We start from the raw sequence: 18,007 nt of genomic DNA, 5'->3' as shown, positions 1-18,007 counted from the left end.
TATCTTTATTTATTATATATTTACAATCGAAATATTGAGTGAGAAAAATTGATGAAATAAAATGCGTTTTTTTTTTCTTCATTTTTTTTTGTATTTCTCTGTAAAAAATTTATATTTCACTGCAGTGAAATATATTTCCCGTATTTTCACTGGTGTTCTGCCAGACTACTTTCTACTTAGTACTTACTTCAGCTAATACACAAAATTTAAGGGAAATCTTTCAAATGGTAATATCTAAAAGAAAAATGTTTGTATTATACAAAATAAATCCAGTTTTTTTATAAACACAGTATTTATCTTCAACTTTTTGTATGCTACCGCCACTCATGAAATATTTTTTGTTCATACCCCTCGATGAAAATAAATCCTGTATTTGTAGAAAAAAACTTGAATTTCCTCTCTTTCCACCAATGTATATTCTAATCATGAAAAATGCTCGTGTGCACTTTTGATGTTGTTTAAAAGGGGTTAAAACTTTTCTAACGAAGTTGCCTTTTTTCTTTTTTTAGCTGTTAACTGAACAGACTTTTTCCCCAAATTTTTTTGGACTAAGACCCGGGGGTCCTAATAGTGAATTCGACATTTTGGGCTACTAACTTAGCGGGATAGGTTTGAAATAAATTTTCACGGATACTCGAGTGCGGGGACGCTTGCAGGAGGTTGACACATCATATATGAAAAATCTATGATAAATAAACATATTTTACAATAACGTTTTATGGCATTTGTTAAGGTGAGAAAATATTAATGAATTTTTTTATACCAAAAAAAAGGGGAAAAATTTGTAAAAATTTTAATTAAATTTTTAGATTTACCCAACGATAACTTTTAAAATGCGTCTATGGCATTTCAGCATTTTCCCTTTTTTTCCCCCTGGGTTGGGGGGGGGTTTTCATGACAAATTTCCCATTTCCCCGGTTGTTTCAATTCCACCCTGTAAATCTTTTCCATAGTTATGGGCCTGGGGCAGCCCGTCAAAAAAAAAAACAACGTAAGCTTAAAAAATTGGTCCTCCTTTGCAAATTTTCAAATTCGCGCCCCTTAATTTACAAACCTTGGCTTCGACGTTGTCGGTTTAAAAATGTAAGGGAAAAAATTTGGGTTTTTTTTAAGGGCCAAATAGCATAAATTAGTCCGTGTAAAGGGAATTTTTTGGTCGATATCACCTTTTGGCCATTTTATTAGGGTTATATTTTTTTTGGGATTTTTGTGCTTTTAATTCTAATACATTATCATATAATTAATTGTGTATAATTTTATTTTTATAAAGTAAAAATATTTTCAGACATTTGGGCGGGGGGAAAATCCGAGGGGAAAAGAAAGAAACGGATTTGGAAAAAAGGTAACTCTTTCAGCCAAGGAAACCTTACCTGTTGAAAAAAAGATCATGGAGAAAAAAAGCAAGATAAAATTCGGGACATAACGTGGGGCTAAAGTGGTTTGTGAAAATACACAAAATTCGTAAGTTTGCCTAAAAACTTTTTTTAAGTTTTTTAATTTAAGCGTTTTTAGAGAAAAGAAAAAAAAATTATTTTTTGTAAATTTTGGGAAATTTTTTTCCAAAAAAAAATTGAAGGGGGGTTCTTTTTTCAAAAAAAATTTTTAAAAAACATCTTGAAAGTTAAAAATACGGGTTTTTTTGTTTGAAAACTTTCAATTTTTTAAAATGGAAAAACATTACGCCGTCCGACGCATGCGCACATTTACACTTAAACTTTTTACCAACTATTGCCCGGTCCTTTTTAAAAAACGACCGGAAAATCAAACATTTAAAAAAAATTAAAATTTGAATAAAAAAATGTGATATTGTAAACAGGGACTAAAAAAAAACGCACCTCAACCGTGGTTTTTGCATTTTTTAGGCCAATTCTTTAAACTGGTTGCAATTTTTTATTTGTTTTTTGGTTTTTTTTTTTTTTCCCAGAAATTTGAAAGGTTTACCATACCGCTTTAAAATTAAACATTTATTTTTTCCAGAAATAGTATCAAAAGAAAATCTGTGTATAAATGCTGCCATTCTGATTGCTGTTATGATTCTTCTCGCTTCCGGTTTTGTCGGGTTCGCAATTTCTTCTTGTATCTTCTACCGGAAGTGGACTGGTTCTCAAGCAAAGGCTAAAGAGTTACAAACGCACAAAGCATTAAGCGGAAGGAAGGATTCTTGTTTCCCCGGGCAACTTGAATATCCGTACAAAACCAATATATTGCAATGAAAAACTTATGGAACGCCGCAACTGTGTTCTTAGTTAATGTTAAAATATTGTTTTGTGATTGTTGTTTCTATAGCATTTCTTAATAATTATGTAAAATGAAAGATCATCAATTTTAAGGTATTTTAATCAACCAACATTTAAATTCTTAATATCTATTTTTATCTTAAATATTATAACCAATGAACATCCAGCATTTTCACCACGTGATGTTCTTATTTATTATCAGATCCCGTCTTATCCATTTAACCTTGTTTTCATTTCAAAACTTTGGCGGTATCAAATGCATTTTGTATTCCATTAGCCTTATTCTTTCGGCAAATAAACAATCCATGCCAATTCTTTATCAAGTTCATATGATACTCAATATTGTCTCGTTTTCATTTTGTGGCTTTAAATGTTAAAGGGACTCCACTGAGGTTTTTGACATGACGGGACTGGAAATATATATTTTTTTTAGATTATTACTCCATCTGATGTAGGTCTATACCAACAACTTATGTGCAAAATTTCAGATCATTAGCTCGCTTCGTTTTTCCAGAATAATTGTTTTAATTGTCAAAAATGACCTAAAATTGACCTCAAATCGGACTGAGAATAACACAAATATACGATTTTCAGTGTATTTCAAGGTATATTTCTAAATATTTCCATTTTAGGTGCACCAGTTGATCTATGTGAGAAATTAAAATTTTATGGTTTTAGGCTTATGAACCTCAGTGGAGTTCCTTTAACTATCAAGTCCATATAGTATTCGTGGTAACTCTTTCTTTAATTTCTTTTACAAAACGTTGTAGATTTTAAGTTTTTTCCCACAAGCTTTGATTGGGCGTTTATATTAAGGATTGCGAAAATTAATTGACGCCGGTATTTAAGGATTATTTACATTTATCAGTCATTGACACCGATAGCATTTCATTCTTTTCTAAGATTTAAATCGGATCATCTTTTTCGCTCCGTTACTATTCGCTAGCGAAGCGGAGCGAAAGTTAGAATATGATTTTAATGAGAATGATATTAAACAGTATCGGACATTAATTTTTCAAATATATAAGAACATTTCAGCATCTATTTCTGTTTTAATGTATGTAGTGTCACAAAGTGCGCTTTGTAGAGGAATGACCTTTAAGTCTTTTTTTTATTAAACACCTTTTTAGATAAAAAATAAACACAAAATAATATTCAACACTTCCTACTCTTTTTTTTAAGTTGTTAATGAAAGACATCGCTTTTACGCTTGCTGATCGAATATTAAAAGTTAAACACCTTTTTCAATATTAAAAAGAATAAACGAAATAATAAATAAACACCTTTCTCCCATATTTATCACCTTTCCTTCTTAATTAGCAAAGGCTAAAAGTGTTGAAAGCTATATATTTGCTGCAAATCATTGTTTGAATATTTATATAACTAAAGAATACATCGAGAATGCCAGTATGAAATAAATATGTTTACATATTTATTTAGAAGCGAATGTTGCATGGACGTTGGTAGTGGTGGTGTTAGTAGTAATCACTCCGGATCACGACAATTAGCCACATCGAATTTACCAGAGCACATTTCATCAACCGCATCGTTCCCCGGCAGGTTATCAAGCAGTTATCCAGCACTAGTTGCATTCACTATCGCAAGCAATACATACCAGAGCAGATTTTGTTTGTGTGTTTGTTTGATTGATTTTACGCCTTTTTCCAACAGAAATTCAGTCATATGGGCGCGTAGTTTCCTAACCATCGTTCCTGGAGAGTTACACCAGTACTAGACTACCTTCCTCCGCGCTAAACTACCAAAGCATTTTCCGGGGATCGAACTTACGCCAGAGTCATCGACTCTAACACCTCAACCACGGAGGCGGTCTACCAGAGCAGAAATACAGTGCGAATGACCGTAGAAAAGAGTTCATGATCAATCACTCTAAAAGTGACCTGCACCGTCTGGGAATAGAAACCTAGGACCTAACGTTCTCTTAAAGCTCATATTGCAGTACCAACTATACTACAGATAATTTTTTACTTAGCAATATTCAAACTTGTTAAAGCTCCAATAGCAAAACATACATTACCAAAAATAATGTTTACTCAGCAATAATTTTAAAGATAAATCTCTTTAAGCAATTATACCTATTTTCCCTAACCTTGGATATAATTCACTTAGCAATACTTAAACACTATAAATATACATCATTCAGAAATGACGACATTAATTGAGCCGCGTCACGACAAAACCAACATAATGGGTTTGCGACCAGCATGGATCCAGACCAGCCTGCGCATCCGCGCAGTCTGATCAGGATCCATGCTGTTCGCTTACCAACTCTATTACAAGTAGAGAAACTGATAGCGAACAGCATGGATCCTGATTAGACTGCGCGGATGCGCAGGCTGGTCTGGATCCGTGCTGGTCGCAAACCCATTATGTTGGTTTTGTCATGACGCTGCTCAATTATATTTTTATAAAGGTCCATCAACCTTACGATTATTAAGTTCAAGCGCCTATATTGCATTGTATTGTATGTTCTATTTTTTTTAACTTATATTATTTTTTTTTCCAACACCAAGATTTTTTTCTGACTTTGCTTTCACAAGGGCATGACTAATTCTAGCTATATTTAGCCTCATTTAGCAGTAAAAACATTGCACGCACCCTTAATTTTAGCCTTGCCATGAACATTTTTCACTCAGCTATACATTTCTATATATAAATAAAAGGATTATATTTGTTTAAGAAATCAAAATCTCAATTATATCTTGAATTAAGTCAACCACACAAATGACACGTTTAAGCTTGGTAAATTATTTTACTTAAAGGCCCATTATGCCCGAGAAATGCTTTTAGTTCTATTTTTCGATTTTTTTTTATATTTTTTTGTGAACTTCTATAGTTTTCAAAGTTACTAATTGGCCTGAACCAGTTTTTTTACTTCGATTACTTTTTGGCATTAACTACGTATACAGTTTTTGTAATTGATTATTTTGTTTGCATTTTTTATGACAAATTATTTCACATCTAGCCCTACTTTCTTCACGTACCATGATACATCTTACATGCTCTAAACCCATTATTTACACTTAACTAAATTCCCTTTTGCCTTTTCTAAAGAATAAACATTTATTCGATTCTGGGGCATAATGAGCCTTTAACTAAATCAGTTTTGCTTTAGTGCGCGATCGTCATGGCTCAATGCGGAGTATTTAATTTACTCTTAAATGAAGTTGAAAATACTTTATTAAACATATAGATGGTTGTATAAGATATATAAAACACGTAAAATGAGATGTCGAAATATCTTAAATTGAATGCACTCGGCTGTAAAGTATTAATAATATGAAAAGTAAAAAACGAAGCGGTGATGGTTTAAACTTCATGTTTAAGATATAACATACAAATATGTGCAGGCAAATGAACGAAATGACTGTATAAATGTATGAATAAGTGATTGAATGAATGAATGCACAAGAATCGTAAAAAGGTAGCTTTTACATCACATGATGTATAGATGTAATAAACAACATCAAACGAAAGTTTTTGTTTATGTATACATTTTATGTATAAAGCGTAATAGCCTAATGTTGTGTGCAATGATTCATAATCTGTTTGTGTTATATAGGCGTTGAATATTCATATAAATATAAAATCGTAAGGCAAATAAAACAGCCGTAATTTTAATCAAAAATTTAAAAACGTCGTGTAAATGTTTGTATTATTTGATAGTTGAAATATAGCCATGGAAAGAAAACGGAATCTATTAAATTTTGCTCATTTTCTACTGGCTGCTGGTTTAATTGGGAGTGCTACTGGCGTGAACCAATGTTCGAATCTACAGACTGGTACAACGGCTAAGAAATGCTCGGAGACCTATATAGATAGCTGTAACGTATTTGCGATGCTTAACAATATTGACAACGCGCAAAAAGGTAAATTATGAATTTTATGTGATTTATACGGTGGCATAGAGGGGACATCAGAAATATTTTATCTATCACGTGCGCACGCGATAGCTACTACGTGCCCACGCCCATACTTTGGTCATTCATTACGTGCGTACATAATAGCTATCGCGTATGCACGTGGCAGTTATCGCGTGTGCACGTGGTAGCTATCGCGTGCGCACGTAGTAGATAAAATATTTCTGATGACTCCTTTATGCTAATAAAATTTGATATAGCTGTGCAATACCAATTTTGAGGGCACTGACATTTAGTCCAGTTTAAAGGAGTCCAAACTTATTTAACCATTATGCTTGATTAATTGATAGATTGCATGTTATATGGTTCAATACAAACTTATATAAGCTTATCTTACTCTTATCTGGTTACATGACTTTTAACAGTTTAAATTATTAGTTACAAAGATTTTCGTGAATTTTAAACTGTATTGTTAACTTTGACTTTATATACTATGTCAATGCTCGTATTTCCTTACCAAACTATATACTAAAATATTTATTTTAAATACGAGAGTAAACGGGTACGGTTTAAAACTTTTTCATCCCACGCCAGCGTTTGTTTTCAATGTAAGAATATTAAGATGTTAACAAGTACGTATCCTTTTTTGTATTACACACGTTTGATATTAATATTACTAGTCCATCATATGGGGCTGCCGGGTTTCATCCGGTATTTAATGGGTTTGTAACACCGCACTTTGGGGTCAAACGCACTTTGGGGTCCGACCCCAAAGTGCGTTAAACTTCGCATCGCACTTTGGGGTCCAACGCACTTTGGGGTCAAAATCGAGAAATTGACCCCAAAGTGCGTTAATATGCTACATATCAACGCACTTTGGGTTCAAGAGGTCTAAAGGTGTCATCTGAGTTCTGCTTAAATACTGAGTACTGACTTATTTTCGATCTGCGACATTGAAATATTTGAGGTGGAGTTCAAGATGGCGGTCAATACTTTATGATGCTTAAGTGATAAAAGTTTCATTAATTTTACCACTTGAAATATCTAAAAAATGTGTTCATACGTTGGCATAATAGAGATATTTGCATTTTTTTTGTTTTTAGTTTTGCATTCATATTTCATTTTAGTTTTGCATACATATTTTTTTTCAGTTTTGTATACATATTGTTTTTTAGTTTTGCATACATATTTTATTTTAGTTTTTCGCACATATTTTATTTTTGTTTTTCGTACATATTTTAGCCAATCAAAACAGCCTTCACATCTCATAACAGCCCATAGTTGAGTATAAAACTAGCACAGTGGTTTGGACACATTTCGGACCATTTTTGGAATCGGCCCTCTCGTTTTCGGCAGGGCAAAGATGGTTTCGGCCAACCCTTTTCGGCCCATTTTTTAAATTATATGTATCTCATATAATTATTGTTTTTTTTATTATTATATACTATAATTGGATTGGTGATCAGTTATTATTCCATGAATACGCACCACTTAACCCCACCCATTCGGGGGGTGGGGGTGGGGGGTGGTGGTGAGGTGGTCATTGACTTTAAACCAAGCCGACCACTGGTAAAATCTTCGCCCTGCGGGGAATACTCAGATAATAACATTCCTGCCTTATGCCCCGGGACAGCGCAAACATTGGCCAATGTGTATTTTTTGGATAATATAGAAGAACATCAAAATAAAAAAGCTTTTAAGAAAAACAAAAAAAGCATAATGGGCCTTTAAAATGTTATTTTTAACCCTCTGGGGGATCGATACCCCACAATCCCCTCTATACCCCCACTGAGAATTTTACGTTATTCTGAAGCTCCACTCTTAATGTGCGACTACTTAAATAGTTGATATTTTTAGTACTGCCTGTACGGACTACTACTGAAAGCCGAATCTACACCTAGTCAAGATTCTTTTATGTCACATTTAGCTAAATAAACGGCACTTTCAACATATTATCAGACCCATATTTTTAACTGAAATGTCTTACTAAGATTACACAGAATTTGTACCTTTGTCTATGCAAAGACTATCATATTTCTATAAAATGTGTAAATAAAATACGGGAAAATAATGCATTTAGCTAAAAACAATGGAGTTAATGCAAGGTATTCTTTTAAAATAAATGGAAAATTTGAGAAAAAAATATTTTAAGCTTAATAATTGATACAAATTCTTTATTTGGTGATTTAGTTGGTGAAAGTTCTTCACTTACTAATCAAGACTATTTAAATCCCTATTGATTCTACTATAATTCAGGGCACATGTTTTGCGTCTATTTAATACCCTGATTTTTTGTTTACCATTGGCTTTGACTACAATATATTATTTAAAACATATTGAACATTCATTCTCTATGACCCCAAAGTGCGGTCTTTTGCCTAATGTTAAAAAATGTATATGTACCTGTTTAACGCCCTTTGGGGTCGAAATTGGACCCCAAAGTGCGTAACGCACTATGGGGTCGGACCCCAAAGTACGTAACGCACTTTGGGGTCGGACCCCAAAGTGCGTTTGACCCCAAAGTGCGGTGTTACATGGCTTATTACTGCCACGTGATATGTAGACTCTGGCATTTTACTACCACGTGATTAAAAGAGTTGCCATTATACTACCACCTGATTAATAGAGTCTGACATTAATACTACCGTGTGATTAATAGAATCTAGCAGTATGCTTCCGCGTGAAATAAAGGGTCTAGCACTAAACATTAAAGTTTAAAAGAAATTGGCATTATACAACCACGTGATTAAGAAAGATTAGTAGTTGCGATGTTTGTAATTACAAGTTAGGTATCCAGGAAAGCGGGTTAGGTGGATCTACCACCGAGATATAATCCAAGCTACGTTTAAATTGGTGTTAAGCAAAGAAATAAGCAAAAGCGCCTTTCGAGTCTTCTTCTATAGATGTCATCAAGCAAATGTTTCTTTTCCCTCGACTAAACAAACTTTTATCGTTATAGCTTCACGATGTACCACCGCTTTGCATTTTTATCGATTTACTTAAGCTGTAATTGCAAAGTTTGTTTGTAACCTGGGATTAAATTTGGAAAGGATTTGTCAGAGCCAATGGGCATAGAAAACTTTTTAATATAGCCCGAGGGAACGGGAAGTAAGGAGGTCTAAGTCTCTGAATTTTCCGTGTTTTGTATGCATGGTAAACAATATTCGAAATATGTCAATTTAAAAAAAGGAACATAAGCGTTAATGTTTCACTATTATGTTTTCGAACACCCCGCCGAATGCTTTTACTTGTATTTCAGGAATACAGATGAAAACACAAAGTCAACTCCGTGATCTTGACAAGAAGGTGAACAGTATACTGCAAAAACTAGGTTAGAAATTAAAAATTAGGTCAGTTATTAAAAAAATAGGTCAGATATTATAAACTAGGTCAGTTATCGTTCAACTTTTAACCTGCTGGGAACCACTAGTGGGAACCTCTTGGAACCTTTTGAATGTTTATAACTTTCACATTTACATGTTTTCTTCTTATTGTAAATGTATTATTAACATGTTGAATTCGATATTGAAATCTTTTAATGTGGATTGGTAGGTCTACAATGTGCACATTTCCAATCAGAGTTTCAAATATTGTCTTAAAGAAAACAAAACAAAAACGAAACAAAAAAAAAAACAATAGAAATCTATCATTTGGCTTTTCTTATAATTGTTTTTTTTTTCAAAAATGTCGATATAGTTCTTCTTAGTTATTTAGTTCAAACATTTGTTTGTTGGATTGGGTTTTACGTCACAACGACAAAGTTTAGGTCATATGGCGACGTTCAAGCTCTCTCTCGTGGAGGAAGACCTTATGTGCCTTTTCATGCATTATTTCAGGAACGAACTGGCATCTGAGTTGAATCACCAACTTTCCGTAAGCTAGCTGGAAAGCTTCCTCACATGAAAGAACCCAAAGTCCCTGTAGGGATTCGAATCCACAGCGTTGAAGGGCAAGTGGTTTGAAGTCAACGACCTTAACCACTCGGTCACGGACGCTACCCAAACACATCTGTAGGACGGATAATAAAATTTCGTTCTAGGAAAAAAATATCTGCTTTATATAGATGTCATGACGGATCTTACCGACGTCCGTATAAATTTGTTTGTAGTTTGTTGTCAAGCCTGGTACATTATGCTGACATTTATATGTTATAACAGGCCTTCCATTGATCACCATTTCACTTTAATATAGAATAAACTTTTCAAATCTCAACATTTGGCAACTCAAAAACACAAAATACGACAGGTGAACGGTTTAAATTAAGTATTTATTTGCAATAGTGACTGTATACACACATACATAAATGCATATTCAATGTTATGCAAAAACGACCGGTGGATGCCGAGAAAAAGCCATGAATGCGAACTCTATTTTCACCTTCCAAGTTACCTCTATGGCTAATTTGTAAAGGCCAGTGCCACCGGATCCTTTATTCACACCTCTGTGAATTCAAGTGTTGCCAAACAAACTAGCATATTTTTCATGTCTGGAAACTATTCTGCTAATATACGAAAGTTTAAACAACCTCCGTGGTCGAGGGGTTAGAGTCGATGACTTCTAATCCAGTTACATGTACTTCTCTAGCATGGGTTCGATCCTCGGGAGATGCTTTGGTAGGTTAGCGCGGAGGAAGGTAGTCTAGTACTGGTGTAACACTCCAGGAACGATGGTTAGGAAACTACCCGCCTATATGACTGAAATACTGTTGGGAAAAGGCGTAAAATGAAACAAACAAACAAATACGGAAGTTTAAATAGTCGCCGCTTATGGTTTGTACGGAAGTTTAAATAGTGGCCGCTTATGGTTTGTACGGAAGTTTAAATAGTGGCCGCTAATGGTTTGTATTTGAAACTTCCTCAAACAATAAAGTTAGGAATTTGCCAAATAAACATCCCTATGACGGTTTATAATAACATAAAATGAAAAAGATAAGTTCATAGTGTCAAAGAATATAGTTTCCCTGGAATGTTAAAGAAATGAAAACAAATATGTTTCAGATCCTTGTTCATCAAATCCCTGCGCGAATGGCAAATGTATGAAAGCTGGCGACGACTTTGTGTGCACGTGCGAAGCTGGTTATTTTGGGAAAACATGCACAAACAAAAGTAGGTATACTTCACCATACGATGATATGAAAAAAGTCTGTAATTCCCTATACAATTGACATGTTATCTGATTTTGCTCTATTTATTTGACGAGCATCCATTGCTTATATGTCTATAACGATTGCAAACCGTTGGCAAACATGATTTTGTCTATAATTTATTCAACAGGTCGTATATGGCTTTATTAATAGCTATCATTAAAGATCCTGTAACACAATTTTTGTGGTTTTATATTATAAATATGATGCTCAAATTTAGATTTATCAACATTGTAAGTTCAAAAAAAAGCATTATTTATTAAGATATTACCGAATTTAACATTTCATGTAAATAAACGGAGGTAATAAGAAACTCGTTTTCTATAAAGTCTTATTATCATTTTTTTTCAATAAGAAATGAATGCATATATTTTAATGATTACATATAATGTGGACAAATATTTGAAGTACATATTTTACATATTCTTCGATTTTTGAAAATTGTTTTAGAAGCATAGTTATATATAAGATTTCACTTAAGTGTGATATACAATATGAATAACAACATACAGGATCTTTAAACTAGAGAAAAAGATAAATCTCTAATGAGCATCCAAAATGGAAAAAAGAACTTAAAATGTTGCATGCTCCTTTTGATCATGCCTGTTTATCATGAACGGTACCGACAAGTAAACATTACCGTCCACATCCCGTAGCACAGGCTTATGAAATCACTGTCCATGCTCAATTAAACCAGGCCTGCAACATTTTCAATTTTACCGGTTGTTTTTAAGTTATTTGGGGATTACGTTGTTCTCCTTTTTTATGTATTCATTTGACTTTGTTTAGTTTGGTTTCTAATACATTAATTAATTAATTAATTAATCTATTTATTTTTGTACATTTTTCTTGATGTTGCAAACAGTCATACCAAGTTATTGCTCATTTAGTTTTTCTTCTTGTTATCAGTTACAGCTACTGATTGCTATGAATTAAGACACAGAGGGAATGTTACAAAGAGTGGCGTATATCAAATACAATTATGGAGGTCACAGATATATATAGAGGTGTATTGTGACATGGAAACAGATGGCGGGGGTTGGACGGTAAGGTTTGTCAGAATAACGGACCATGTTATTTGTCTGGACCTTCATCAAATTATCTCAAAAAAATATTTTCAATCCCACCATGTCAAAGAAAACCTCAGTGGAGTCCCTTAAAGAACGAAATCATAATTAGTAGCTAGATATAATTAAATACACAATAAGAATTTATTCAAATGATATAACATTTTTAGAAATAAGAATGAAATTCTTATACTTTACTAGTAAAATTTTTTCAGAGAAAATGTTGAATAAAAAGGTATATACATGTATTTTTCTTAATCTAAAAACTAAACATAAAAATTATTTTATTTATCTGTGCGTTTCAAAACTTATTATAAAAATATCTTTTGTAGTTTCATATTTTTCCAGGTGTTTCAAAGACGTTACAACGGAGATGTAGACTTTTACAGAAGCTTTAAAGAATATGAAATGGGTTTTGGTGACGCATATGAAGAATTTTGGCTAGGTACTGATAAAGCTCTAATTGTTATTAAATCATGTAAAACGCAATTTAGTTGTTAATCTCAGCCCCATCTTACTGGCACAGCATGTTGGAGTGCCATAATCAGGGCTTCAAACGTTAAAGTTTCAAATCATTCCCGTTTGAATACGTTATTGATAATTTCTTGATATACGAAATTGATTTAGACATTAACTGATATTTTTATACGTGAGAAAAATGTTCGAAATGGCTGTCCTTGTAAATGAGATATGAATACGAAATCGATACAGTGTTATAGAAAAAAAATAGAAATGAATGAGGTTAAAATATTTCAGCCTTTCAAGCGATAATGAATATCAAACCTTGTTAATTTTGGTAGTTATTAGTAATTTTCTTGAAGTTAAAGGGACTACACTGAAGTTTTTTTGACATGATGGGACTGAAAACAAATCCGGATAAATGTACCATTTGATGTAGGTTTAGACCACTAATCTTTGTGCAAAATGTAAGATCATTCGCGCACTTCGTTTTTCCAGAATGCTTATTTAAATTCAAAATGAAAAGCGTTTAAACGCCTGTCACTCAGATCGGGCTAAGAAAAGCATAAAAATACGAGTATTTCTTAACTATCTTTGCATATATTTCTGGTCAAAGTGCCCCAGCTCATTTATGTTAGAAATTCAAATGTTATATGTTTAGGCTTTTAAACCTCAGTGGAGTTCCTTTAAGATAATAAAAGTGATAATGATGTTAGGAATTTTGTCGTGCTGTGTTTAACTTGTACGCCCCCTGTAAACCTTGAAGTATGTATTCGATATACCTCGAGACTCTCGAAAACTGCTTTATGGTACATTGAAATACTCTTTGGTACCCGGTAATACTAGTAAACACCCTCAGATTTATTTATAGTTGTATTTTCAGTTTTATCAAATTTACATAGCAGTATATTTTTCTACAAATATACAAAATAATATTCATTTGTCAATTCAGATTGAACTTGTACTAATTTAATTTCAGTCCATTATCAGGAAAGAATGGCATTTAAACATTATGTCCCTAAATATGTTTGAGAGAGATATAATTGTTAAATCTGAAACCAAATCCTCTTTGCAATACTTCATTTCGTAAAATAAAACAACACATTTTTGAGTGTGTTTTCTCAACTCAAATACCATTTGCATATTTTAACTGCTTCCGCCAAATTTGTGTATCGGGTGTCCAGCAGTGTACCCTGCCGTGTTTTTTTTTATTGTTTTGGGCGAACAAAAATGCCGACCTTTCATGATGACTTTGTATCTTTATAAATTTCATACGCTTTTTATGTTCCCTCCTTAGGACTTCAGAATATAGAAGAATTAATATCAAAAGGTACAACTGAGTTACGGATAGACCTGACTGGAGCAGATGACAGTTACTGGTTTGAGACTTACACTGACTTCAGACTTTCTTCAACCACCGAGTACTACCTGAACATATCCATGGGTTATAAATCGTCAGGTTAGTTGGTTAGATTTAAGATTTTACGCCGATCGATTTTAGCACACGATTTTTGTTAAATCTCGACGATCGATCCATCAACCTAGATAAATAACTTGTAGATATCAATTTCTCCGGAAGTGCTCTTTTACTAATACCAAATGATTTGTGAACTAAGAAGTATGAGGCAAATGATTATTTGACTCAGTGCCAACTGTCACAACGTCAAGAAATATTAACGCCTCATCCAAGAATCAAAGCAGGGCCCATATATTACTAATCATCCGATGGTATCCCTACTTTGCGAAACTAAATACAATGGTGCATGGGTAATTTATGCCATCTCGTGTGAGCTTTTGTCTCCAACTTTTGCCCAAAGAAATCCCTAACAGACACAGACGCAAACTTGCAGACAGAGAAAAGCTCAATTATTGCCAGTGTAGTGTGATGTCTATAACGAGAATTCAGTATTTTCGCTCGATGACTTAGCACCAAATAACTGCAATTAATTTAAACATATTTATTCGATATATTTTTATATGTATGATGAATAATATTTACATATTACAATTTGAGACTGGACAAGAAAGCTATGAAAGCATATGAGTGTTCTTTCCCAATGATTGCAATTGTAAAACATTGGCGTTTTTGGTTTTATTATTAATTTATTTATTTTTTTATTTTTATTTTTAACTGCACGAGGTAAACTTTTGATCTCCATAGATTTGAACCAATGAACAGAAACAAGCGTTCAACCCTGTATTTTTGTTTTTCTATTCAGGAAATTCAAACTTTCGCATGATGCTTTATAACGGCTACCCATTTACAACAAAAGACAGAGACTTTGATCTTGAAGTTCAAAACGACGTGAAAATAGACAAAGAAGGTGATAATAGTGATAATGATGATGATGACAAAACAAACTGTGGCGTCGTTAATCATAGCGGTTGGTGGCATGGCTATTGCAAAGCAAACCATTTTGCGAATTTAAACGGAGAATATTGCAAACCTGGTGATGTATCCAAAATTAACGAAGGGTATGGGGGATTCTGGTATAAAGATTTCAAAGGGCTTGAATGTTTAAAGACATCAAAAATGATGATAAGAAGAGTGTGAAAATAGAAAACATAAAAATATTATTTGCACCACTGGTATAAAGACAATATATGGAAATGGAGTTGAATGGCGGTACAAATAAACAACAGATACCAAGGTAGTTCTCTTATTTCAAAACGAATTGAGGCAGTGCAAAGCTGTAGTTTCGACTTTAAAAAAACTGTAAGTTGTTGAAACATTAGACCCAAGGTTTGTTTACGTGTGCCGCCATTCAACTCCATACCATCCTTATGTCAAAAGTAAAGTGAGATTGCCACCCTGATCTAAGGACCATACGCCGTTGGTGGAATTGCACTGATCAGAAGTAATGTATCTGTGGAGTGCTTACAGAGGCATACAAATTTGCTGACTGACTGTCAAATTACAACACTGGGATAAACCATAGTGACTGTTTGACCTAGTTTACAGGCCTGTATGTGGTAATATCTGTGAGGAGTTGACCTAGCAACAAACAGAAAAGGCCGTGCTAAAATTTTCACTGCTAAAACTGAAAAGATCCATACACCAATTGTACAAAGAATCCTAAAAGTCGCTTAATGTAGGGTTATCAAAATATTTCAGACCTGGCTTTTTTAACCATGAAAATGAACAGCAGTAATAAATGTGAGAACGGTTGATGTCTCTCTCCTTCCAAGCTTAAGCTCAAGGTGTCACTATAAGCTTGTTACTCTTGTACCAAATTAATACGGCGTTATAAATAAAAGCTAACTTAGATATCTCACCATCACTCCGTTCACGCCTGATAGCACCGTCTCAGAACAAGCCTTATCACGCCAATTTCCTATATTGTTAAGCCGATGCTGCGGACGTTTACGGTAACTTGCACTTTACATTACCGCCAATGAACAGACTCAATCTTACCGAGCCTGCAACATAATAAATGTTTGCCCTTTTGGGTGTTCCTTAGTATTCCATTTCTCTCCAATCTATTTCCTAAATCAGAATACGTTACCGATTAATTCATTTTAAGCCCTCTTAAGGGGCGATAGTTTAAAATGATGGGTTAACCTATTTCCGAAATAAATATTTTGTTATAAAAAAAAACAACAAAAAAGCCCCCCAAAAAACAACATTATATATATTGTCAATATTACATATTATTTATCACATTTTGCTTTTTTTAAATTATTTTATTGCCAATATTTTATGTTATTTATCACATTTTGCTTCCTTTTTATTCAATAAATGTTTTTTTCCATATGTTAATGTGTAAAATGATGCATTTGTTCTTGAATCATAATAGATTTCATTGAAAGGGTCATTGCTGCCATCCTCGGGCGAGGCGTGGTTATTGCTGCCATCCTCGGGCGAGGCGTGGTTATTGCTGCCATTCTCGGGCGAGGCGTGGTTATTGCTGCCATCCTCGGGCGAGGCGTGGTTATTGCTGCCATTCTCGGGCGAGGCGTGGTTATTGCTGCCATCCTCGGGCGAGGCGTGGTTATTGTAAGAATAATGATTTCGGACATCAAGTCTGACAGACCATTATCACTGCTAATTCAGAAATCGTAGTCGGTCACTTGCAGAAAAATTATAAATTTCTAGTTAGTTATCCATGAAAATCAAACCCAACATAAAGTCAAACTGAGCTTTTAACATGTTGAGTATACAAAAAAACAAGTACAACAAGGAAAGGATGCATTCAATGAACGCAACCCTCACCACAGGACCACCGGCAAGGAGCCAAGCAGGGCGCCAAAATGGACGGGGCATACGGGCGAAATTACAGACGGAACATTATTTAAAACTAAAAAAACCTACAAGGTAATTAAAGATGAAATTTAATTAATGAAAATTAACCGAAAGGCTTACAAAAGGTCTTGAATGTTGCCGTTTGGGGTTTGGTTCGGGTTTTTTTAAGTGACACATTTTTGTTCAGTGCCTTCTTAGTACCCTACTGGTATGGCTGGGTAATGTCGGTGGTCACGTTCTGTGAACGTCTCTTTGCCTTTGTGGTCTTTGTTCTCATTTATTCTGGCGTTCTCTTAAGGTTTTCATTCGTGTTTTTTTTTGCGCTATATATCTTTATGCTTTTTTATGTGTCTTTAATGTGTACACACTCTCCAGAGATTTGTCGGTAATCTTTGTGATAGTTATATATCTTCATATTCATCTGGGCAGTTTTATTTAAAAATGTATTTCATATCGGATGTGCAATAACGATACGTAAAATACAGGGATGGCCACGCAAAAATAGATACTGTTAAGTATTGACGTTTAAAGTTGTGAATAGGTATGTCTTGTCAGTAGGGGAAATGATAAAATAAGGGAGTTGATGTAGGCTTGGTCGCAATTGTGAAAATGATGCATGTTTGGTTTTATTGAGGTGTTAACGAACAGAAGGGCTCAATATAAGATAACTAGAAAGCCCTCAATCGGCTTCGTAGAATAATTAAGTTTCGAACGCATTTTTCTGTTTTGCTGTTAATGTCAATGTTAAGTTATTTGGTCAATCAGTTGTTTGTTTGTGGTTTATAAAGTGACATGTTCAACCAATTTTATTCTCGTTTACTTACGTTATTAAAATGTTGCAGTAACTTACGAATTGTCTTATGAATTCAACATTCTAATCATTTTTTTAAAAAAAACTTATCAATTACTAAAAGCATATAAACTTAATTTTGCTTGCCAATCCGTTTGTAACATACTTACTATCATATTTAATCATACTA

At 33.8% G+C, this 18,007-nt stretch overlaps 1 protein-coding gene across 1 annotated transcript; it reads left to right on the top strand.

The window, feature by feature from the left end:
• The first annotated feature begins 5,652 nt into the window (after window positions 1-5,652).
• Window positions 5,653-16,392, top strand: LOC132730758 (microfibril-associated glycoprotein 4-like). Its single transcript, XM_060716746.1, has 7 exons — window positions 5,653-6,124; window positions 9,375-9,446; window positions 11,113-11,220; window positions 12,168-12,304; window positions 12,674-12,770; window positions 14,082-14,243; window positions 15,004-16,392. The coding sequence occupies exons 1-7, from the start codon at window positions 5,935-5,937 to the stop codon at window positions 15,336-15,338; spliced, it is 1,101 nt and encodes a 366-aa protein (XP_060572729.1). The 5' UTR covers window positions 5,653-5,934; the 3' UTR covers window positions 15,339-16,392.
• The last annotated feature ends 1,615 nt before the right edge of the window (window positions 16,393-18,007 follow it).

Source organism: Ruditapes philippinarum, unplaced genomic scaffold (genome assembly GCF_026571515.1).
Source record: "Ruditapes philippinarum isolate M1 unplaced genomic scaffold, ASM2657151v2 ctg8846_1_1_1_1, whole genome shotgun sequence".
Classification (NCBI taxonomy): Eukaryota; Metazoa; Mollusca; class Bivalvia; order Venerida; family Veneridae; genus Ruditapes; species Ruditapes philippinarum.
The sequence above is the reverse complement of the archived record's forward strand: the minus strand, read 5'-3'. Positions and strand labels throughout refer to the sequence as shown.